This window comes from Megalopta genalis, chromosome 3 (assembly GCF_051020955.1).
Source record: "Megalopta genalis isolate 19385.01 chromosome 3, iyMegGena1_principal, whole genome shotgun sequence".
In the NCBI taxonomy this organism is placed as follows: domain Eukaryota; kingdom Metazoa; phylum Arthropoda; class Insecta; order Hymenoptera; family Halictidae; genus Megalopta; species Megalopta genalis.
The window spans coordinates 20962767-20989439 of record NC_135015.1 but is presented as its reverse complement, the minus strand read 5'-3'; the positions used below and the strand labels follow the sequence as shown (position 1 = coordinate 20989439).

The following is a 26673-nucleotide window of genomic DNA, read 5'->3' as shown; positions in this document are numbered from 1 at the left end:
CGGCGGAGTTTCCGTAGACGCGCGGCGGATGGTCGGTGCCATTCGCGGTACGAGCAACAATTTGCACGCGTTCAGTACGAGCCCGTGCGTCGGCGGTGGCACACATTCGCGAATTCCCGCCAGGAATCGGAGAAAACGCCCGCGAGAACTCCCGCCCCGCAACGCGCGGGTTTATTTGTTCATTTATTTATTTATCTCGTATGCACGACAGATTATCCGTTGCTTATAAAATATACAGAACGGCTCGATGCGGAGTACTAGAATGAGTAAAGAAAAGATAAGATAACCGCGAGTCCTTCAATTAATACGATAAATCTTTACCGACTGTAATAACGTTGCGAAATTCTATTCTAAGTAATAATATAATAATATAATAATAATAATAATAATATAATATTAATATAATAATATATATTAGTGTACAAATATGTACTAATATATATTAATATAATATAATATAATAATGATAATAATGAAATAATATATTATAATATAATAATAATATATAATAATATATATTAATATACGAATATCTACTAATATAATATACTAATATATATTAATATAATATAATATAATATAACATAATAATAATAGTAATAATATAATATAATATAATAATAATAATAATAATAATAATAATGAAATAATGAAAAATAACCTCGAGTTCTGTTCAAAAGAGTGTAGTGGAAGATCGGAAATATCGATGCGGACGAGTGCACGCTATTCGCAATAGAGAAAACACGATCGAGCCCGGTACGACAGCCATAAGTTGTTCCACGTATTATGGGAAAATACGCGCGGTTGGTAAATCCGAGGCGTGGGATAGAAAAATTAGTAACAACCCTCGCGTTGGAAGCGTCCGTCGGATCGTTTCATAAAGTGACCTCCCGCGATCCCGTTCGTTCCCTCGATTTCATTTACGCAAGAAACTATATAATAACCGGACGCTGCCCGCGCGCGAATCTCGCGAACCTCGCGTCAATTCATCGACACTTGCCGATTCGGTTCACGACGCGTTGCAGTTCGTGCGGCTCCGCGGTACACTTGCTCGCGGGACGCTTTACCCGGGGTTCGTGAACCGCCGCCGCAAAATGTCCGCGTCCGTGAAGCTCGACGTCCACGAACGATTTAACGGACTGCGGATTTTACGAATTTTTGGGAAAAAGTGCACGGGTGAAACGCGGAATACTAACGGAATGGTGTAAAAGAAACTGAAGACGTTGGTACGGTCGTTAAATGATACGTTAGACTTTTGTTAAAATGTTATGACTTGTTATATTATTAATATATTATATTATATTATATAATATTAAATTATATATTATATTATATTATATATAATATTAAATTATATAACATTATTAATATAATGTTAATGTAATATTAATGTTGCAACTTACTAAAATCTTGTTCGAGAGAGAATCAAGATCGCGCTCGGCTCAAGATCCCACGTCCTGCAATTCACGTCGGACAATTTTTATTTCGCGCAACGCGATCCGCAGTCTGATTTACAATTACGTCTTCGTACGACTAGATTGTATAATATATTTTTCATTTGTTCCCGGAATCTCCTTGCCGGATGCAACTTGCCGCGATGGCCTTGGACGGCGTCCAGTTCACACGCGAAAAAAAAGAAAACAACAAAAGAAGCGTGAACCGCTGTGTTTTGCGCGAACTAAACAGCATGCGAGACCTTGAAATCAGTTTACTAGAATTTGTCTGTTCATGTAGCCTTCTTCCGACACAGTTTTTTCTTAAATAATTACATAATATATAATAACGATACGATCCTATCGTAAATGCAATAATTATACCTCGATGATACGAGTTCTATAAACTATTTATATAAAATTATATAAATATTATTATTATTATTATTATTATTATTATTATTATTATTATTATTACCAATTGTTATACCTCGAAGATACGAGTTCTATAAACTATTTATATAAAATTATATAAATATTATTATTATTATTATTATTATTACTAATTATTATAGCTCGAAGATACGAGTTCTATAAACTATTTATATAAAATTATATAATTATTATTATTATTGTTATTATTATTATTATTATTATTGTTATTATTATTACTAATTATTTCAATAAAATCATATAAATCATTTTATATAAATCACTATTGCTTCAGCGACGACACAGTGAAACGTATAATCAAAGCTGTCTATTGAAGGAAACCGGGACCGAGAAGATCTCTGTGATATTATCGGTAGGCCGTGGATTTCATGGATTCGCGATCGCGAGAAACGAGGATGTGTAATTTCAAACGACCGGAAGATTAAATACTATTTAAGAACGATCGTGCATCTCGTTCTCAGCGCACCGAAATTATTCGACAAATAATTCTGTATACATGATTCATGTATTAATTAATTAAATAGTACATAATTCTGCATTAATATCAATAGTACATAATTCTGCATCTTTCGCGATCGACGTGAAGACGGTGTTCATTTCGCGTGAAGATCCGATCCGCGGTCCGATTACAACCGCGTTAACAACAATTAATAGATAATAAATAATAATTACGCACGTACGATAAACAATAATTAGCGGCGCGGTAAACGCGCGTTTCTAAACATTTTCATCACCGGCACAGAGATAAGAGGAGAGCACCGTGAAAACGCTGCGCATTCATATCGTCCGCCGATCTAACGGTAATCCCATCGGATCCGCCGAGAAAGTGAAAAAGCCGTTAATGCTTAATCTTGAAAAATTCATACTATCTGGAATGACTGTACGATTACCTTGTTCCGGCTTCGGGGAACGAGACGCAACGATTGCGCGTTAAACGCAACGTTTAAAAGAGATCGGGTCGCACGACGGGCATCGCTCGTTGTTTTCCCCCGATGTTCGTCCACGGATGTTCGTCGAATCGACGCGAGATGCCCACGACAGTTCTCGGATCGGTTTCCGCGTGAGAAAATGCGGCGGTCCGCTAGGAACACGGTGAACACGACGGGACAGGGTTAGACCGGCAGAGGCTCGACTTCGCTTCGTTTCGTTTCGTTTCGTTTCGTCGCGGATCGGCGAGTCTCGTTTCCCCGGGCGGTCGGGGAAAGGACTGTTGACCGGGAGCGCGGGCTCTCGTTTACGGGAGTCACTGATCGATAATTTGATCGAGGGGAGAAAAGTGACCGCGAGACGACGAGAGTGACCGGGAGACGACGACGACGACGACGGCGGCGACGGCGACGGCGGCGGCGGCGGCGAGAAGAAATCGCTCGGAAGAAAAGTATGCAGCTACTTTCCAGTTTCATGGCGAGGCATCTGAAGCGAGGAACATCCTTGAAAAAAGGTACGCCGGCGGCGTGGCGAGCACTCATTTAGAACAATGCCATCGTAATTACCGGCGCAGAAATTACGCCGAGCGGCGTCGAGCCGCGCCGCGCCAAGCCGAGTCGAGCAGAGCCGAGCCGAGCCGAGTCGCGCCGAGCCGCGCCGCGTTGCATCCGTCGTTCTTTCGACAGATCCTCCGGCGACCGAGACGTCTCTGTTGGTCTCTTTGGCCGGATGATACCGGGCAATTAACCAGTTAGCTGTGTTTGACGAGTACGCTCGTCATGGAGAAGTATGCTCGTCGCGCGTAAAAAAGGTAGCGCGACCGTTGGCTATTTAAATTGTGATCTCGGTGAGAACGGGGAAACATGTTCTCAAATTTCAAGATGTTTAGGATATTTCGTGACCAGGCCGGAATGAACAGAATAATGGGAACCGTGTGCGATAAAATTTCACTTGGAAATTATCAGGTATACGTGTTACGTATACTATATCGTTTGTTTCGCCCTCGTGCCGATCCTCGGACATAATTGTACAATTGCTGCCGCGTGCTCGTGTTACAAGCACAAAGAGCGCAGAGAAATCAAACGCGTTGCGCGGTATGTATGTACGTATCTATGATTTAACGGACTGCGAATTTCACGCGCTCGCGTAACAGGACCGCGAGTTTTCATGAGAAATACAAAATTGTCGAGAGCAATCGGTAAGAAACAAAAGTGAAGATATAGATATGCGTATACAATTTGAACTAGTTCGATAAGTTGAAAACGGCGCGATATAATTATTAAATTATTATACCGGTGTCCTTACAGAGTTTCGTATTCGACCATTAATTATTGTCACGAATGCATCGAATCCGCAGGTCTATAACGACTACCGTTTTTCTTCGAAGCTTGAAATCTTGCCGCGAAATCTTGCATTTTAAGGGACTCGGATCGAAAAAAAACAGCGTACGGTTCGAATAGCTACGAACTCGCCCGGCGCGGCCTGGTACTGCAATCTGCCCATTTTTCTGGACAATCTGAGCGTCAATTAGGGAGACATTATTATGTACAGTAATGGAGTCGTAAGGCTCGAATAATCGTATCTCTATAATAATTCTGTAGAAATAATAATAATACTGTAGAGAAACACTGAAGAAATACTTAAGAAGCTAGCTGTACTGAGAAATACTAAAGAATACTGTACAGAATAATACTGTACATAGTAATGTCTCCCTAACTGACGCTCAGATTGTGTATAAAAATGGACAATTTCGGAACAGGAGATACGATTATTCGAGCCTTGCGACTCCTCTTATAGTTGTTGACAATTCGTAACTATAAAAGCAAACCGCAAGGCTCGAATAATCGTATCTCTCTTTCCCAAATTGTCCATTTCTGTGGACAATCTGAGCGTCAATTAGGGAGACATTATTATGTACAGTAATGGAGTCGCAAGGCTCGAGTAATCGTATTTCTATAATAATACTGTAGAAATAATAATAATACTGTATAAAAATACTGAAGAAATACTTAAGTACTTCTATAAGTACAGAATAATACTGTACATAGTAATGTCTCCCTAACTGACGCTCAGATTGTGCACACAAATGGACAATTTCGGAACAGGAGATACGATTATTCGAGCCCTGCGACTCCTTTTATAGTTGTTGACAATTCGTAACTATAAAAGCAAACCGCAAGATTCGAACAATCGTATCCCCTCTTCCAAAATTGTGCATTTCTGTGGACAATCTGAGCGTCAATTAGAGAAACATTACCGTATTCCGTGTTTGAAAGACGTGAGGAAAACTGGACGCAACCGGGCGAATAATCGTATCGGATGAAAATGAAATACAAAAGGATTTATCCAGGTCGCCGGACATCTGGCTCGTAATTAACCAATGTACAAGAAGGGAAAAAGACGTTAACTGGCGGCGCTATCGAGCCGTTAAATGCAATCGTTCTGCTTGTGGAAATTCAAATTATCCGCGCGATGCATCGGTCGCGCTATTTAAAGTAGCGTAGCGGAAAAATTCAACGAGAGTAGAGCTCCTCGAGACAGCGACTGCGATAAGTTTCTTATGAATAGAAATGAGCGAAAGACGCGATAAATCAGAATTTTCTCTCTAAACGCTTTCTAAAAAAAAAAAAAACAGAAAAAGAAAAAAAAACGAGCACTCTTCGATCAATTCCAATGAAACGCTCGATTCCTGTCTAAGAAAAATTCGATGCACAATTCGCATTAGAATGTCCGTTTATAGTATACCGATGCTTGGGTTTCTAATAATCGATAAATAAATAATCAATGTGGAGTTGCCTGCGCTATAATGTTATAGATTCGCAGTGAAATATTTACACGTTGACGTATAAATGGATTTGTGTGTTCGTTCATGTATCGGAACGTACATATGTATATGTATATTTATATATTGTGTTATATAATATATAATACATATTATATATATATATATTACATATACATTACATATTATATATATATATATATATTACATATACATTACATATTATATATATTATATATTACAATTATCATATATTATATTATTATATACTACGTTATTATATTATTATTTGTTATTATTATTGTTATATTATATTATTATATATGTATATATCTCCTGCGAGTCTTATTAATAATACGGGGAATAAAAATGGCCCGTTCGGCAGCAACACCTACGGCGACACCACCGAACATTCCAAATTGCAAACGCTAAAAATAGGGAGCGCACACACGATTTAGTATTCCATTTAATCAATATGACACGAAATATCCGCAATGTACGAACGGACTGGATGCAATCACGCGACATTTGCTCGGATGATCAATGAAGATAATGGAACTGTTAATTGAAATACGGATCTGCCGTTTTGTGTTCGCGGAGTGCGCATAAATTGCAATCGGGAACAAACGACTGTACGATGATAGTATACAGGGTGTCCCAAAAATGTCTCGCGATCCGGAAATGGCGGGTTCCTCGGACCATTCGAAGCAACTTCTTTCTTTAGAAAAATGTTGTCCGAGCCACCGTTAACGAGTTATCAACGAAAAACAATGACCAATAAGAATCGAGTACGGTTGACGCGAGGCGGCCCAGCCAACCAGCGCACGAAGCCCAGTTCCGCTCATTGGCTCGGTCGCCTCGCGTCAGCCGAGCTCGCCTCTCATTGGTCACTGTTTTTCGTTGATAACTCGCTAACGGTGCCTCGTAGAAGATTTTTGTAAAGGAAAAAGTTGCTTCGAATGACCCGAGGAAACCGCCACTTTCGGAGTGCGAGACATTTTTGGGACACCCTGTTTAAGCTATCTACGACTCACTCACGCGACTCTTTTTCTTGAAAACCGAGCCGTCAAAAAAAAAAAAGAAAAGAAAAACGTTCTAACGATACGCGAATTTCGATGATTTTCCGTTCCACGCTCGTTGCAAATTCTGCGATCTGACCAAAAAGCGATAACATCTGAGCAGGTTACTATCGGTCTACTATCGGCTCTCCTATTCAAGGTGTATGCACCTCTTAATGCCAAGGTCTCGTGCTGGATTTCTTCCTTCCTCCTTTTAGCCGATTAAGCTGGCCGCTTTCTACCGACGTGTTCCAGCTACAAAATTGCATTCTGACGCGACGACGTCTCCGAACCCGTGCGCACAAGGCGCAGTAAATTCTCCCCTAATTGACGCTCCGATTGCGCGCAAAAAAATGGACAATTCGGGAAGAGGGAATACGATCGTTCGAGGCTCGCGGCTCGTTTTCAACGCTAGATTTACGCAGCACAAAAACAGACCTTTTTTATATGTATCTTCACGATATGAATAATCTCGTAAATGAAAAAATTAGCGACCCGCCATTCTGACGGGTTCCCGTGAATCTAGCGTTAACAATCGGTAACGACATAAATTTAGGACGATTCGTAGACACGGCAAAATAACAGCAACAACAAAATAACAAAAGCAAATAACAGCGAGTAAAATATAAGCCACGCGCGTTTAATCGACCGCTAGCGAATAAATTATGCTTTATGGGGATACGTTTTTTTTTAAAACCGACTTTCCTCCGCTTTTTCTATGCGAAAATCGACCGCTACGCGTCGTCGGGCATTTCTCGAACGTTTGGCAGAGCGACATCGGCGAACCGGTTCGACTCTTGACAAATCGTTCGAAATGGAATCGCTATCCGGCCGGGGCCTTAGAGATATTAATTCTTCGTTCGCGGCGCGGCGCGGCGGCGGCGGCTGGTTGCCGTTTCGTTCGGTCGTACAGTTAACGACGAGGAGAAACGTCAATTTCCTGCCAGCGGCCGGGCCACGGAACGTTTCAACTTCCGAGATCGATGCCAATCTGAAAATCCAGCTGGAGATTCACGCGACGACCGGCGCTATGGACAGGGGCATAAATCGGGCCGGACGACTTAACAAATGGGATCGGGCGAACGCGACATTCCGCAATGGCCGAACGAGGTTTCCGAAAGTTTATCGCCGCACGGACGCTGCGGCATCGTTAATTGCGTTCGTACGACAACCGTTCGTCCTTGCAACCCCCTCGGTCGCATTCTGATTGATATACGCGTGCCACAGTCGAGAGAGAGAGAGAGAGAGAGAGAGAGAGAGGCCATTATGCGCCGGGCGATACGGAGATCGGGCGATATCGCGGCCGGCGTTGCGAACACGCGAAAAAAATATGCCAACTATTACCGCGAAAAAGAAACAGAAAAAGAGAAAAAGAAAACGCATTCGTTCCGCTCTTTTCGGACCTTTCGGTCCGCCACGCGGTGACCTGGATCCTGCCGTGTCGGCAGGACAAACTTCTTATTGCCTTCGTGTGACAATGTTATTGGGTCGGCCGTTCACCACCGAATGGTGCTCCCAGGTGCGGTCATTTTTGTCCAGAAATGTTCGCGGGTCGGAATCGAAATCGGACAGATCCGAGAATACTGAATCGCTCGATTCTTCGCGAGCTCCGTTGGCTCGTTTTTTTTGTTTTTTGTTTTTTATATAGAAACTCGGGGCGGTCGGCAAAAGCACAGGGAAATTCACGGCGACCCGAAATTTCGCATTTCCGAGAGAAATTATTGTGTATATTCGAGAACGAAACGTCTAACGGCGATCTATTGACAAAATCAAACGAGACAGGAAATTCAAATTTTATGTTTGTCCGAATCTTGGCGGCGGATCCTATATATTTGACAAGCTTTAATGGAAACGGCTTGCTGACTTCGATAATTATGAGAATACAAATGAGAAACCGATCATATTTGACCGACGGTGGTAGCGTTAGAGATGCATATCGCATCAATATCCGCGATATTATGTATTATATAATATAATATTGTGTAGTATATATAATATAATACTATAATATATATATGATATAATAGTATAATATATATAATATGATTATATATTATACTATTATATAATATTATAGCCATGTCTGTTATAATATATATTTAATATAATACTATAATCTATATAATATATATATAATATAATTATATATTATACTATTATATAATATTATAGCCATGTCTGTTATAATATATATAATATAATACTATAATATATATATATATATATATATGTATATATATATATATATATATTATAGTATATAGTATAATATATATAATATTATATATATTATATACTATTATACAATTTTCCCAAGAAAAAGTTCGCACTGACCTTTCGACCCCCGCGATCCGAAACGTTTGAACGGTCTCCACGATCTTGAAAATCATTTTGTTCACGCATTTCGTTGTCCCGTCTGGTTTCAGGAAAACGCGAAGCTGCGGGCGGAGGAAACGGTGTTGGTAATTGTCCAGCTTCGGCAGGGGGTGCGGCCAGGATCGGCAACGGCACCGCTGGTTACGGTACTGCACCTGGGGGTGGCAATATGACCCCCGAGGATCTCGCTCCCGATGAAGAGTTTGCTCTCGCCATTACACAGAAAGCTCAGGTAGGAGAACCGTAACGCGTCGGCTCTTTTAGCGTTCTTGGTACACGCGTGCCCCACGGCCTTTCGATCGTTATCGCTGTGCAAACGAGACTAAGAATACGCACGATAATCGCTGGATGTTTGTCATTCGAAATGTATGCAAACGCGGCCAACGTGTTTGCCGTGTCGGTGAATTCATGCCAGCGCGCGAAATTGTAATTGCGCCAGAATCTATAAGGCGAGAACTGCTCTAACCAGATAATTCTATTAATCTTTATAGATCTCTCCGAGGCTGCGGAAGCCTCGTGACGCGATAAAAATTGATCGACCGATCATTGTAAGCCGGTATTTCTCGATGTCTCGATAATTTTCTAAACTTTTCTTCATACACTTCTTCGATCGAACATTTTTAGGTCGAATAAATAAATTCCCGCTACGAGTCACCGCGGGACAAACGAGTTTTTGCTTTCGCTAATTAGACATAATAATATACATTATTATGTATATGATATATACGATATATATGATATATAATGATATTATTTTATACATTATACATAATTCGGTATAAATGAAATAAAAGAAAAAGAAGAAGAACAGAAGAGATAAATGAAGGAGAACGAAATAAAGATGTCTGATAAAAAAGCGGGGAAGTTATCGATATGACTCGACTTAATATAACATATTATGTCTGGCACGGTAGAGCTGTTCAGACTTGCAAAGGAAAGAACGACGAACTGGGCGCAACATGCGAGAGAAATCTATGTATATAACAATGTTCCGCTCCTTTAAAGAGTCGGTAAAACAATGATTACCTAGATTTCACGCACCAAATACGCGAGCGCAAAGAGCACAATTACCGTAACATGCTTCCAACGTGTTAGGGACATAGGAACTAATAACGTTCTGCGATATTAATTATTTACGATATTGCCTGCGTACCCGTTCGAATAATTGCTCCGTGGATCTACGCGCGGTAAGAAATAAATAGGATTGTTGAATTAATTATTTTTAAATAATTCACTACGGTTAATCGGCACCTTGTTCTCGCGATTGCGAGGAGTGGCGCCAACACGATTAAATTTATATATTATTTGCAAAGGGTTACGAATGGATACAATATTCGATAGATCCTTGTAGCTACAAATTAATATAACATATTATATATATATTTCTGTATATACTTGGTTCATTGTACCGCGAGAGCTAGAAAGTTTAATTATTAAAAAGAAAATTCGAAAAACACCGAAAAATTGATTTCGGCAGCCGAATCTCATTCATTCATGGATATACAGGGTGTCCCAAAAATGTCTCGCAATCCGAAAGTGGCGGGTTCCTCGGGTCATTCGAAGCAACTTTCTCCTTTACAAAATTTTTCTCCAAGGCACCGTTAGCGAGTTATTAACGAAAAACAGTGACCAATGAGAGGCGAGGTCGACTGGCGCAAGACGACCGAGCCAATGAGCGGAACTGGGCTTCGCGCGCTGGTTGGCTGGGCCGCCACGCGTCAGCCATACTCGATTCTTATTGGCGCACTGTTTTTCGTTGATAACTCGTTAACGGTGCCTCGGAGAACATTTTTGTAAAGGAAGAAGTTGCTTCAAATGATCCGAGGAACCCGCCATTTCCGGATTGCGAGGCATTTTTGGGACAGCCTGTAGAACGCCTTTCGACGCATCCCTCCGCACTGCTGTCCGTTGTGAAACCATCGTGTTAATTGCCTCGAGCCGACTCCTTTCTATCGCCGAGCGAGAGATCACGTTTCTCCGAATGAAACGGCGTGGCGAACAAAGCGCGGAAAAAAACGGCGAGCCGTCCTCCTAATTGCAGCGATTCACCTGCAATATTCGAGCGACTGGTGCGTGCACCGTGCTCGGTGCTGCGACGGGTCGCGTTCGTTTTAGCCGGCCGAACATTTTCAGAAGGAGCGTCGTCCACACGTGAAACCCGGCGTTTTCAGTTTCTAGTCACAGCGCGCGCGAGACTGAACCGGCTCGTCGAGAAACTTGGCGGCCGTTTAGCTTATGTATAACAATGCAAACAAATACGTACAGTCCGGTTCGCGTTTCATGCAGAATGCGTCGCGCGCGGACGCGCTCACGGTCCCGGTCCCTTCGGCCGGTTCGTGTTCTCCGGTAACGGTAGGAATTTTTCGACGGAACTTACGTGATTCGAATCGTGAGGCTCGCGTAAGACCGGCGCGCAACAATGTTCCCCGGGAAGTGTTGTTCGGGTTCCACCACGGGGCCCCTTTTTCGACACCGTGTTACGGTCCACCGAGCCGCAGAAACGTGACGCGACCGCAGCGCCGCGGGGCGGACGCGCGTCGAACGCGGAGAAGAAAATAACATTTCACGCCCGACGTGTCGCGTACGTCCAACTTATTTCTCGATCTCTTACACGGTTCGAATACGTTGTTTGGTTTATTTTCTAGTCTCCCTTAACCTTTTAGGCACGACGCGCCACTATAGTGGCTTTCGCGAATGTCATCCTTCAGAACGACACGCCACTATAGTGGCTTGCACTAGTAGCTCACTCGCTCATCGTTTGAACCAAATAATCGTCTTCATACGCATTGTTTCACACTTCTTTTATCTTCACATCGATTTACAACAGTCTACAGGGTGTCCCAAAAATGTCTCGCAATCCGGAAATGGCGGATTCCTCGGATCATTAGAAGCAACTTCTTCCTTTACAAAAATGTTCTCCGAGGCACCGTTAACGAGTTATGAACGAAAAACAGTGACCAATAAGAATCGAGTACGGCTGACGCGAGGCGGCCCAGCCAACCAGCGCGCGAAACCCAGTTCCGCTCATTGGCTCGGCTGCCACGCGTCAGCTGCTCTCCTGGAAGGGAGTGATTCCTGAGGTCATTTCATGTAATTTTCTCCTTTACGAAGATTCTCTGCGAGGCGTCGTTCACGAGTTATTAATGAAAAACAGTGACCAATCGGAGAACCAGTGCGTCCGGCGCTCCGCCCTTGCGGCCAATGCCGCGTCGCGCTGGCCGTCCGACGCAGCGACATTGATCGCGAGGGCGGAGCGTCAGCCGTGTGCGATCTCTCATTGGTCTCTGTTTTTCGTTAATAACTCGTTAACGGTGCCTCGGAGAACATTTTTGTAAAGGAAAAAGTTGCTTCAAATGGTTCGAGGAACCTGCCACTTTCGGATTACGAGACATTTTTGGGACACCCCCTGTATATACAGTATCAGACTCTGCCGTCCAGAGAAATAGCATCGCGCAGAACTATTAGTACTACTAGTATAACTAGAAGTATAACTATATATAACTAGTAGTATAACTATATATAACTACTAGTATAACTAGTAGTATAACTATATATAACTACTAGTATAACTAGTAGTATAACTATATATAACTACTAGTATAACTAGTAGTATAACTATATATATAACTGCTAGTATAACTAGTCTAACTATAAAATATAGTTAGAAAAATATAATCTATAAAAATTGCCTTAACTATAAAAATCGATGAAAATTGCCTTTACTATAAACACACTTTTATAAAACGACTCTCCACCGCGTTTTGCCGTACGATCGCCCCGTAGTGCGCTGTTTCGTTAATTGTGCCGTCGCCGTGGAGTCGAAGCGCATCGCGTGCATAACAAAAATAATGACGGGCTACCGGAAAAATTGCAGTACGTCCGCTGAGAAAAATCTCTTGCATAATACATCGCCGAACAGCGGATTCGAAAGATATTATTATTGGGCTCGTAGCATTTTATGCGAAATAAAAAATCATGTAAATAACATTCGCCTGGCTAACAAGTTTTCATTTCATAAAATAACAATGAACGCATATATACGGGTTTTCTCTGGAACGTGTAACATTCGTGAAACACGAATCACTCAACGATTACAGTAAGAACCATAGGAAACTCGCTGGTATTTTCTTTCGTATTACACGGCTCCGACGAGTCGAAAGGAATTTTTCTCGCTTGCTCCGATTTTGCATAGAGATCGAAATCGCGAGGAATGGAGAACAGCGCGGCCTACGATCGTCGATGTGCATACGTTACGACTCCGACTTTTGATGCATAGCTTTCATCTCTGCATACGATTTCATCGCGTCACGCAAAAAAAGGAAAGAAAAAGAAAAAGAAAAAGAAAAAGAAAAAGAAAAAGAAAAAGAAAAAGAAAAAGAAAAAGAAAAAGAAAAAGAAAAAGAAAAAGAAAAAGAAAAAGAAAAAGAAAAGAAAATAGTACGATCGGAAAGAAAGCGAGCAGACGCCGCGAGGCGTTCTCTAACACGTTCGGCCGGAAACCGTTTCCAAATGCAGCGGTCGATTTCGAATCGGAGAAAGAAAGAACTCTGACGCGGACGGTAATGGCTCCTCGAGCCCCGCCGTATTTAAGCCGTGGGCCGGCGTGGATGCAAAGGAGAAATTATTGTCTACGTGGGAAATGCCGGGGCGAGGAACGCTTTCCGGTGCACAAGTCGTGGGATTTGTTCCAATGATTTTTATCGTTGCATTCCTTCTTCTCCTCGACGCTGGAAAAGAAACGACCGGGCCGCCTATTAAGAGGCAGATTCCCCGGGGAAAGTCGTTGCTCGAATGTCATTGTAATTTCATTTAACATCGGCAAAAGTAAACAACGCTGAGAAGCGTTCGCGGTGCCGCGCGGTCTCGTGTGTCTCCGAGTCCCACGAGAAACTGGAAAACGTTGCACCGATGCGCGATGCGAGCGATGGAAAAAAGTGAAAAAAGATCAATATTTTTTTCTGTACAATATAATCGTATAGTATGTGATCGTATAGTAGTAGTACAGTAGTAGTGATCGTATAGTGTAATCGTAATTATAATCGTCTCTTTATTCGTACGTAAACGATTAAAAAATAAAAAACAGGGTAATTCTCAGTACAGAGCGTCAGTAAGGGAGACATTACCGTAATATATCCGCGAAGCAGAGAGATCGATAGATACAGTAATGTCTCCCTTATTGACGCTTAGATTGCGCGCGAAAATTGTTGAGAATCAATGACCGTAAAAACGACCCTAAAAGCTGGAATATTCGTATCTTCTCTTCCCAAATTGTCCGTTTTTGTGGACAATCCGAGCGTCAATTAGGGAGACATTACTCTGCACCTAGGAAACACGTTCGAATGAACGACGATCTACAGTAAAATTCTCCCTAATCGACGCTCGTATTGCGCACAAAAGTAAACGCAATTTGGGAAGAGGGGAATAAAACGATCGTGCGGCTCGTTTGAATAGTTGCCGATAATTAATAAATTATATATAAATATATATAATTATATATATTATATATATAATTATATGTATATATATTATATATTATATATTATAAAAACGGCGCGCGAGGCTCGAATAATCGTGTCTCCTCTCCCTAAATTGTCCATCTCCGCGTGCAATCGAAGAGTCGATCAGGGAGAATTTACACTGGTCGAACAGCTCGTTATTCGAACTCGTGATCGAAATTAATAATTTGAGGAATCGTTCGATGCGCTCGAAAGAATCGATGCACTACGAAGAATCGATTCGTTAGACTAACGACGCGCGCGTCGTTGCGTGCATCGAAATTCAGGCAAACCGGCATTCCTGTTACATTCGGTCTCCCTTTAGTGTCCTTCGGTCGAATGCAATGCAAGGCTATAAAAGAAAATATCCCGTTGTCTCTCCTGTCCCATATCGCGGCGCTTACGTAATGTTGGTAACGTTACCTGTCCCGTCAAGATTGTAACATTTCATTAATTAGAAAGTTGTTCACAATGCTAAGGGACCGAGTTCCATCGGAAAGCGCCCGGTTTTTCGAGACGGAGCCTTGGACCATACACATACAATACATATACGGATACGTTCACCGTTCGCGAAATAACAGAAAATGCTTGCCCGGGTTAGATAATAGCCGTCCATTCAGCATCGGGTTACGACGCGCGTTGCAGCAATGGGACCGCGAAGCGTAAACAATCATCGGAGTCGAATCATGATACTTCTTTAGCCCCCGTGCCCCGCGATAATATGCACGTCGCTGATTTTATTTTACAATTGAACTCGATGGGACGCGCAGCGAGACGATGGAACAATCAATGAATACTGTTCTGTCGTTTAAATTATTTTATATATACATAATAATTTAAACGACAGAACAGTATAATAATATACTAATAATATAGTAATATAATAATAATATAATAAGTAAAGTAATATATTAATAATATAGTAATATAATAATATTATAATATATAATATAATATATTTATATAATAATAATAATATATATAGTATATATTATATATTATATATACTATATATAGTATATATTATATATTATAATATTATTATATTATTATTATATATATAGTATATACATATACAGGGTGCCCCAAAAATGTCTCGCAATCCGAAAGTAGGGGATTCCTGAGGTCATTCGAAGCAACTTTTTCCTTAGCGAAAATGCAATCCGCGGCTTCGTTTACGAGTTATTAACGGAAAACAGTGACCAATCAGAGGCGAGATCGTTTGGCGCGAGACGGCCGAGCCAATGAGCGGAACTGGACTCCGTGCGTTCGTTGGCTGGGCCACCGCGCGTCTGCCGAGCTCGCCTCTTATTGGTCAGTGTTTTTCGTTAATAACTCGTAAACGAAGCCTCGGAGAAAATTTTCGCAAAGGAAAAAGTTGCTTCAAATGATCTCAGGAACCTCCCATTCCCGGATTGCGAGACATTTTCGGGACATCCTGTATATATAATATATAAGTTAAAATTATTTACCCTTTGTACTCGAACGATCCGAGTTAATCGTATCGTCGTTTATAATATCCGGCCACTTAAGCTCCGTTTAACGCCTAATCCGAGGTACACCTAATCAGGAAGCGCAGAGAAGTTCGCGCGACCGTTCTCAAAGTAAAAATAACAGCCCCCGTTCGTTCGATTGCAACTTTCTTATCACGTTGCATCCAGAATGTACTCTTTTCGCTTCCTATCCGTTAATCCGTGGTTCGTGCTCGTCGAACTGTTACACGTTTGTACATTCTTTCATCCAGTACCTTCCGTGAAAAGTAAAATGGCGGATCGCGCGGCGCGTCCGTGCATTCGCGCGGTACAGCAATTTCTCCCGGAAATGCCAAAATACGGGCTCCTGTGAATTTCCCGGTGCTGGTTCTACGCGCCTATGTAATTCGTTGCTACGTCGATGCTAATACGATATAATTCGAGCCTCGCGACTCGTTTTTATAGTTTTACAGTAATTTCTCCCGGAAATGCCAAATTTCGGATTACCCGTGAATCTCCTTGCGCCGGTTCCACGTCTATGTACTTCAATAGGGTTTCCATTCGAATTGCCTTCAAATCGTGTCACCTGACCTCAGAATTGCCTTCGAATCGTGGCAAAAGAAAATTAGAAAGTCGAGTCGTCTCTTATTCTAGAGAGCATCGCCACGTATTCGTATCAATTTATTTAATAGTAATTTTCAATTTCGTTCGCCGACTGTCCGGAGTTTCTCTACGAAAACGAGCCGCGATGCCCGAAGAATCGCGCGACTCGGTGCTCTCGGATCTGCCGTTTGCTTCAATTCCGTGCCGAAGAACACATCCGGGAGAGAAAACGACCGTGTTCGCGAAATCCCGTGGAACCCCTCGGCGGAACCGTCCGATCCGGATCAATCGCGGTTTAGTCGTGCTGCTTAATCTAATCATTCCCCGGGGTTAATGACGTTTTTCATGGCGCCGTGGAAACTCCTTAGACATTCGGGCTCACGCGATGTTGCGTGAGCCGCGGCGGGGTATATATCCGTGCCCTATATACGAACACGAAGAGAATAATGATTTTAATTTTGCACGACTTTCCCTTTATTTCATTCGCCCCGAAGGTATTATAAATAGAGGCCCCGTGTGAGAATACACGGCCGGGTCAATCCTCGGCCGCTAACGAACACAGAGAGGAACGAAGAACCGCCTGCAACACGACCGAATACGGGATGCGCTGGAAATATCCGGCAAACAATCGGTTTTTCTCGGTGAGAAATGCTACGACGAAGGTCCGATAATAATTGCAGGCTTCTGGGGCGAGACCGATTCGAAAGAGGGAGAGAGAGAGAATGAACATGATTCCACGCCATTCGTCGGAGGTGCCATTTATTCGAAAGCACCTTATTCACGTGCGAACCGTGAATTGCCGGAGTCATTAATTCTCCTGATTTCAGTCGTTTCGTATTTCTTTTTCCTGTTTTTCTTTTTTTGCAAAACGAAAGTCTGCGCTTTTTTCCCCCAGTGAAACAAATCGTCGTATAGGCGATCTTTCCGCGAAGAGGCATTAGAGATAGTAAATGTTGCGCGCGGCAGAGTTGCCGTAAACGATAAAATCCGCCGACCGATAAGCGTTTGCGGGGCCCGACACTTTCTCGGGACCACTGTGCCGGGCGTAAAATTCAGCGTCGTAAACGTTCGTGTAAAGTTTTAATGGAATTCCGCGGTCATTCGAGACCGGACGAGAGAGAGAGAGAGAGAGAGAGAGAGAGACGGGTCCTAACAAACTAAACAAGTTTCTATTCGCTGCCGATTTTCATGAAACGCGGAACGCGGCCGGCATGTAATTATAATTGAGACCCTCCCCCGGCCCCAATAAACTGGACAACGTGTATTTACATCGACTTTTGCTGGGAGCAGCTTAATCTAATAACGCGTTCGCGTTCGTACGGCAAACAAACCGGGCAAATGATAGGAGAACAAGCGCGGAGGAGACTTTAATGGTTCGTTGGAACGAAATCGTTCCGCGGGATATCGCCGGGAACGGGACGATTTTGTACACATCCTTGATTGTCCGGTTAATTAAATGTTGCAATAAATAGAGTGCGAATCTTTACGCGCGGCAGAAATTTCTGCACCAGTTGCAAAAAACCGAGCCGAGTCGAGCCGAGCCGAGCCGCGCTTCGCTTCCTTTCTCTAATGATTTTAATAAGTCGAAAGCGCCGCGCGTTCATGTCATTTCGTTTCTTTCGCGATTCTTTCGGTTCCGTTCTTGTTTCGAATATGCATAAAAATATCCCGTAGAGAACTAGAAACACCCCGAAAACGCATACAAATCCGTGGCGTTCCATGGAGCGTAATTCGGTATACGCTCGGATTGCGCAGAAAAATCGACAATTTGGATTATATTATAGAAACGATTGCGCAGAAAAATGGACAATTTGGACAATATTATAAAAACGATTGCGCAGAAAAATGGACAATTTGGACAATATTATAGAAACGATTGCGCAGAAAAATGGACAATTTGGACAATATTATAGAAACGATTGCGCAGAAAAATGGACAATTTGGACAATATTATAAAAACGATTGCGCAGAAAAATGGACAATTTGGACAATATTATAGAAACGATTGCGCAGAAAAATCGACAATTTGGACAATATTATAAAAACGAGCCGCGAGGCTCGAATAATCGTATCTTCTCTCCTCGAATTGTCCATTTTTGTGCGCAATCCGAGCGCCAATTGGAGAGAATTCACTGTGCTGCTGTTAAAATGTCGCGAGAATGCATAAAAATCCGTAGCGTTCCAATGGAGCGTATTCGGGTAATTCTTTCGAAAGTAACGGGTAAGCCCGTTCCTTTTGAAAATGAGATATCGCATGATTTGCGATCAATTCATTTAATCTGTTAATATTAAATTGTCACATTTATATTAAAATTTTATTTACAACTAAAAACAAATGGGCTTGCGCCGACTTTCGAAAAATGTCGAATTCGAAATCAATTCGACGGTGCTTTCGTGCGAATGAATACGATTCCCTCGATAATTCTATAAAAGAAGATTTAAATGCAAATCGCTGCTCGGCGAAAATTATATAAAATGATATCGTTATAAAAAGATCGTGAAAAATTCGAGTAAATTCGTAGTAAATTCGTGGTAAATTTTGAAAGTGCTTTTGCACAAATGAATACGATTCTTCCGACAATTTTATCAAGAATTTCAATGCAAATTACGAATTGCGAAGCGAAAATCCGGACGCCTACAATTTTCTCCTATTTTTCGAGAACACCTTGAACGCGCGTGTTCGTCCGCTCATTTCCACCGGCTTCTGCCCTAACTAATTCGCTCGTTACGGCCGACAATGGTCGCCGGAAACGTGATATAGATTAATTATATACGTCGAGATGCTGAGAACGTTTTATTTACCCGCAGAGGGAGGCAGAAGCAGTTCGCGGCGCATTGTATCTGAGTGCAACGCTTGCGATCGCATGGATAATTGGAGCGGCGGGTCTGTCGTTGGCGTGGCTGGTGTTGGTCCTGGCGCTGGCAGGAACGATATTTAAAACGAGGGTGTCCAGATTGCTGCAATCGACGATCCAACAGGAACTGGGAAGGCTGCGCCGCAGAAGGGCCCTGTACAAGGACGAGACCGCGGAGTGGTTGAGCTTGTTGCTCAACAAATGGTAAATAATACATTCGTTTTTTTTCACGTTGCACCGTTCTCTAAAAAAAAATATATACTTATGCAGATTTTTCGCAATTTCTATCGTAACGTACGCGTATACAACATCGAACTAATTCTCCGTAGACGTAAGATTTACAATCTCGGTGATCGAAAATTTGAAAATTTGACAGCCGTCGTTTCGACGGGTCCCGCGAACCCAGGTATTAAAATCGTCGAAACTGCGACTCTTTCGTAGAAAATTATTGAACGATCTCGCTGATGTTTGTTACTTCGCCATCGACGTAAAAGCGGCAAAATAAGAAAGCGTCAAAATCAATTGTTCTCACTTTGCGTGCCGACAGTGAAGCAGTCGAAACCAAGAGAGAGCTCCTCGATACAGTAATGTCTCCCTAACAGACGCTCAGATTGTGCAGAAAAATGGACAATTCCGGAACAGGAGATACGATTATTCGAGCAGTGCGACTCCTTTTATAGTTGTTGAGAATTCGTAACTATAAAAAGAGACCGCAAGGCTCGAATAATCGTATCCCCTTTTCGTCCCAAATCGTCCATTTTTCTGGACAATCTGAGCGTCAATTAGGGAGACATTATTATGTACAGTAATGGAGTATAATAATACCGTAGAAATAATAATAATACTGTAGAGATATACTGAAGAAATACTTAAGTATTTCTATAAGTACAGAAGTACTTCTATAAGTACAGATCGTGCACAAAAATGGACAATTTCGGAAGAGAAGATGCGATTATTTGAGCCTTGCGGCTCGTTTTTATAGTTGTTGACAATTCGTAACTATAAAAGCAAACCGCAAGGATCGAACAATCGTATCTCCTCTCCCCGAGTTGTCCAATTTTGTGGACGATCCGAGCGTCGGTATTACTGTACGCGGAACAACGTATAGTCCTCGCGCGACAAGAAGGCGCCTTTGCGCTTATATTCCCCCCACCCCCACATCCTTATTAGCTGCCCCACTGCCGCCGCATTCGATCGCTATTGGCCGAGAACGGCGGCGGAGATCGTCGTCGGTCAATTCATATTATTCGGGAAGCGCGAAGAGATTCGATTGTTTCATAATTTTTACAGCAATGTCTCTCTAATCGACGCACAGATTGTCCACAAAAATTGGACAATTTAGGGAGAAGAGAGTGCGATTATTCGATCCTTGCGGTTCATTTTTATAGTCACGAATAGTCACGACAACTATAATAAAAAACGAGCTGCAAGGCTCGATAATAATCGTATCAGCTCTTCCGAAATTGTCCATTTTTGTGGACAATCTGTGCGTCAATTAGAGAGACATTACTGGTGTACGGTCGGCAAAATAAATAACCGAACCGAAGATTTCGACGGAGAAAACCGTTCGGATAAAACGGCGCGCCGTAATCTCGTCTATTCGAATCGTAATTTAATAAGACCCCTCAATTAGCGGCCGGGACGACTTTTACGAGCGAACACGATCTCGCGTTTTTCGTCGTTTTTCGTCTCGACGACCACGGCTAGCTTAGACTTTACGATTACTTTTTATACCGTCGTAAAATCCATCGATCGCGGTTAAGTAATTTTACGTTGTAAACCAGCCGATGTTTACCCTTAATACGTGTTGTGTTGACATAATTTTTAAAATAGAACCTGGCTATGTGCGCGGAATCGGTGAACGTGGTCAACGCTGAACACCGCCGTCTCGCGAAACATTCTTTGTTGATCCTCTCTCTGTCGGGCGAAGTTACTTTTCTTAACTATAAAAACATTTATGCAACGTATAAATCAAGATTATAACGCGTAACAATGACATCATCTTGACGTAACGAAAATTAATGCCGCATTACCGCTGCGTTCAAGATTCAAACGATAAAATGAAAACGTGAAATATTCAATTAGGGTATAACTCGAATCATATGAGAGATATAAAAGCTTGAAAAAAGCTATAAAAAGATTAAAACGGTAAAATGAAAACGTGACATATTCAATTAGGGTATAACTCGAATCATATCAGAGATATAAAAGCGTAATTTCGTGTAATTTAAGTGCCCGTAATGGGCACATAAAGGGTTAAGATAAGGAGACCAGAGATTCGATTCGTAAGTAATATAAATCTCGTGTCTGCAATTCGACACTGAGAAGCTTTCGACGATTTTTTCAATTTTCTTTCAATTCTTACAATTTTTCTTTCAATTTTCTTTCAATTTTATTTCAATTCTTACAATTTTTCTTTCAATTCTTTCAATTTTATTTCAATTTTATTTCAATTCTTTCAATTTTATTTCAATTCTTTCAATTTTATTTCAATTCTTTCAATTTTTCTTTCAATTCTTCCAATTTTATTTCAATTCTTTCAATTTTTATTTCAATTCTTCCAATTTTATTTCAATTCTTTCAATTTTTCTTTCAATTCTTCCAATTTTATTTAAATTCTTTCAATTCTTTCAATTTTTCTTTCAATTCTTCCAATTTTATTTCAATTCTTACAATTTTTCTTTCAATTCTTCCAATTTTTCTTTCAATTCTTTCAATTTCAAAGGCTTCGCCGACGCTTCAGTCATGCTTCAACCATGCTTCGACCATGTTATCGCGTCCCAATCATCCTCGATCTTTTATCAACGAGCGATCCAGCGCGATCCAGCGACAGCAACGACGCGAACCCGGCCAGAAGGACGTCTCCCCGGGCAAATATCGCGCGCGATTGTTAACGCCGCGAAAGGTTCCCGTAGGTGAATGAACGTCGTTTCGCGAACGAATATGCTATGCAGGCATTTGTAAACATTCCACATTCCTCGTGCGTATAACCGTCGCCTTTCACATTTCGTTGATACTCAGCGGCGCGCATGCACGCGCCGCCGCTGAAATGATCCTTGCCGCGCTCGCGGCTGAACGCCTTGCGGTCCAAACTGTTTAATTGTTGGCTGTGCCGGGCCATAGAATTTATGGGAACCGCGTTCCAAAAGTAGCGTCGGATCGGCCGGAATCGAATGCGGTTTTCAGTAAACCAGTCTCTTACCTTTTCAAACACTTCGCGTTATCGCTAAACCACGGATTTCATGCGCGATTACGACACAGATACGATTAGGTGAAATGCAAAACGGTTAGAACGTTCGACGAAGGATTCTGTAATATTGTAATGTAGTATTTGTAAGCCTGTAATGGCATACGATAAAAGGCGAAGCAAAATAAAAAATTGGAAAGAATAGATAAAATAAAGCAAGAGAATGAAGTCAAGCAAAATAAAATAAAATAGAACAAGAAAATAAAGTGAAGCAAAATAAATTGAAATAAAATAGATAAAATAAAACATGAGAATAAAGTCAAGCAAGATAAAATAAAATAGATAAAATAAAGCAAGAGAATAAAGTCAAGCAAGATAAGATAAAATAGGTAAAATAAAACAAGAAAATAAAGTAAAGCAAAATAAATTAAAATAAAATAGGTAAAATAGAACAAGAGAATAAAGTCAAGCAAGATAAAATAAAATAGGTAAAATAAAACAAGAAAATAATGTCAAGCAAAATAAATTAAAATAAAATAGGTAAAATAGAACAAGAAAATAAAGTGATGCAAAATAAATTAAAATAAAATAGATAAAATAAAACAAGAGAATAAAGTCAAGCAAGATAAAATAAAATAGGTAAAATAAAACAAGAAAATAATGTCAAGCAAAATAAATTAAAATAAAATAGGTAAAATGGAGCAAGAAAATAAAGTGAAGCAGAATAAATTAAAATAAAATAGATAAAATAAAACAAGAGAGTAAAGTCAAGCAAGATAAAATAAAATAGATAAAGCAAAAAACAAGAAAATAAAGTAAAGCAAATATAAGAGTTAAAATGGAACAATTAGGAAACGAAATAAATGTCGAAGGTATTTTCTAAAAAGTAGGATGAATAAAAAGAATTGCTTATCGTCCGCTGCTGCAAGACTGCCTCTCCGGGTCGCAACGAACTGAAAATGCGAATTTCGGTTGATCCGCACGATTCCCGGTACATTTAGAAACCTCGCATGCCGTGAACGCATAAAAATCCACGGTCCGTTAATTACCGATGCTCTTCGTAATTATCGGCGTTTATACATTTACGAGGAGATCCCTTCGTAACAATTTCGCGGAATCTTCCGTGTCTCGATTTACTTCCGATGAAACGCTCGCCGTAACGCGTGCAACGCGACCGACGGTTCCGCTGGTCGCGGTTCGCGGTATCGCCGAGATCATCCGGCGTTAATTATTTCGAGAAGACCGATTAATAAAGTCTCGATAAAACGGCTCGGCCGACGTTACATGTAACATCGGTGCATACGTCGCGGCGAGCTATCGTCCGTTCTCCGATTTTCGCGTTGCGTTCGCGTGACGATCGGATCTTCCGAGCCCGGAAACGGGATGCACGCGTCGATCGTGCGCGATCTCCAAGTCGATCGAAACTATGATACGCTCGATCTGCATCGCGTCCGATTCGTAACGCCGGGGGAGGGAAAGAGGGAGGGTGGTGGTGAATCGCATTCGTCTCGTCGGAAGCATCTGCAAAACTTTCTTCGACGGTTTTACCGGTCCGCGGATCTTCGTGCGAGATAACGATCTTCCCCAAGTGAATTGTAAGAAACGAAAGTTGAATAAAAATTGATCTCTCCCTTTAATCATTTCGACAGATCGATCGGTCAACTGTGACGCCTCTTTTTCAGAGCACGCGCGCGCGCGCGCCTATGCAGCGTGTCCGAAAAAGTCTCGCAATCCGAAAATGCTGGATTTCTGGGCTCGTTCGGAGCAACTTTTTCCTTAGCGAAAATGCAGTCCGCGGCTTGGTTCGCGAGTTTCCAGCGAAAAACCGGCGACCAATCGGAGGCGACCGTTCGGTATAACCGTTCGAAATTGTTCACGATTCGATCCCGCTTCGTCTTTACCGTCGAACGATAAATATACATGTAATAGGCGGCTATTTGAAACATCGTAGGTAATAATCGTCGTTGCGCACGCGGCTGGAAACAATTTGGTTTATTAAACGCGATATAATGGAGAAATCGAATCGTCGGCTTCGGTAAACATGATACCCACCGGCGTGTACAGGAAGAAACCACCCGCAACGATATTACGCGCGTAACGCCGCGTTATAACCCTCGACAGTTTGCACAAGCTAACCACGTTTTAACGATAATGACACGAATTCATTACTGGACTGCGGCGAAAGGAGTATAAACCGGACAGCTATATCCACGCTTCTCAGAGTGCCGCAGTGTCTCAGGTTGCCAACGTGTACCTACAGGACGCGTCAAAAGTACACGCACGACGGTCGGAAGATATACAGGGTGATCCCAAAAAATGTCTCGTAATCCAGAAATTGGGTCGGTGGGTTCCTCGGATCATTTGAAGCAGCTTCTTCCTTTGCAAAAATGTTCTCCGAGGCACCGTTAACGAGTTATCAACGAAAAACAGTGACCAATAAGGATCGAGTACGGCTGACGCGAGGCGGCCCAGCCAACCAGCGCGCGAAGCCCAGTTCCGCTCATTGGCTCGGTCGCCACGCGCCAGCCGAGCTCGCCTCTCATTGGTCACTGTTTCTCGTTAATAACTCGTTAACGGTGGCTCGGAGAACATTTTTGTAAAGGAAAAAGTTGCTTCGAATGACCCGAGGAACCCGCCACTTTCGGATTGCGAGACATTTTTGGGACACCCTGTATATTGTAAGAGTTTTACGAACGAGAAAATTTGTATAAAGAGCGGCGAAAACGTCAACGGAACAATTTCATTTTCTAATAAATGAACAACAGATCAACGACGCTACGATAAATAAATTGTTCTCCTAATAAACGTAACGTAGCGAGGTAAAAGAATTTCAGGGTGAAGGGTGAAAAAGTGTAACGTTTCACGAAACAATGATAAATTAATTTTGTTCCGATAAACGTAACACGTAGCGAATTATAAAGCAATCTCAGGGTTTTCAATATTATCGAACGTTCTAATTTCTACACCAACTGTCCCTTAAAGTATTCTTAGTTCCCGACAGATTTTTCATTGTTTCATTGTTTTCGTTTCGTTTCGTTTCATTCTTCTTCGACTGTACGCTGAATTGTGTCGTTACAGAGCGGTCAAGATCATTTAATTAAACATTTTTGTTCATGTCTAGTATCTCTGTTACGTTCGTAATCGATCTTTTAATCCGTGAATGAAGCAACCCCCCTGTTAATTCCCTAATAGCTTACGAATCCTCCATTACAGGCTAAAAATAGAAGACCGCTTTTGCCATCAATATTAATTTTCATCTTATCGCTAGCAAATTACAGCTATCATCTGCGTTACGTGCCTGAAACTCCTAAATTAATCGAAACACTCGTGAAATGAGATTCCCCTCGTTTAATAAAATTGTCGATAAGATCGCCGCGAAGTCCTTCAATAATTCTGTACTGTAATGTAATATTGTAATCTTGTGACGCCATACGATCGAATAAAATAGATCAAATAAAACGAGGAAATGAAGCGAAGCAAAATAAAATAAAATAGATAAAATAATACAAGAAAATAAAGTAAAGCGAAATAAAATAAAATAGGTAAAATAATACAAGAAAATAAAGTAAAGCGAAATAAAATAAAATAGATATAATAATACAAGAAAATGAAGTAAAGCAAAATAAAATAAAATAGATAAAATAATACAAGAAAATAAAGTAAAGCGAAATAAAATAAAATAGATAAAATAATACAAGAAAATAAAGTAAAGCGAAATAAAATAAAATAGGTAAAATAAAACAAGAAAATAAAGTAAAGCAAAATAAAATAGAATAGAATAGAATAAAAGGAAAGGAAAGAAAAGTAAAGAAAAGAGAATAAAATAGAATACATCAAACTGAAATAAAATAAAACAAAATAGAGTAAAATAGAGTACATTAAACTCGAATAAAATGCAATAATTTACACGACGAAGATTTAATACTTTCTGTATCGTTTAGGTGGAGATTCAGTGCAGCAGGAATATTTTCCTTAGCGAAGGAGAGACTGGAGCCATTGTTAAACGAGGCTAAACCGGGAATACTAGGTAAA

The 26673-nt window shown here is 41.3% G+C and overlaps 1 protein-coding gene across 4 annotated transcripts in view; it reads left to right on the top strand.

The window, feature by feature from the left end:
* Window positions 1–26673, top strand: part of LOC117225022 (uncharacterized) — a 46325-nt gene that overhangs the window by 10517 nt on the left and 9135 nt on the right. For 2 of the 4 annotated variants that reach the window (XM_033478313.2, XM_076520274.1), the window contains exons 1-4: window positions 3190–3327; window positions 9080–9261; window positions 19408–19658; window positions 26583–26668. In XM_033478313.2, the coding sequence (XP_033334204.1) occupies window positions 3267–3327; window positions 9080–9261; window positions 19408–19658; window positions 26583–26668 (580 nt within the window). In that variant the 5' untranslated portion in view covers window positions 3190–3266. Of the gene's footprint in view, window positions 1–3189; window positions 3328–9079; window positions 9262–19407; window positions 19659–26582; window positions 26669–26673 lie in introns of those variants that run through there. The other 2 variants (XM_033478314.2, XM_033478315.2) reach the window with 1 other exon arrangement.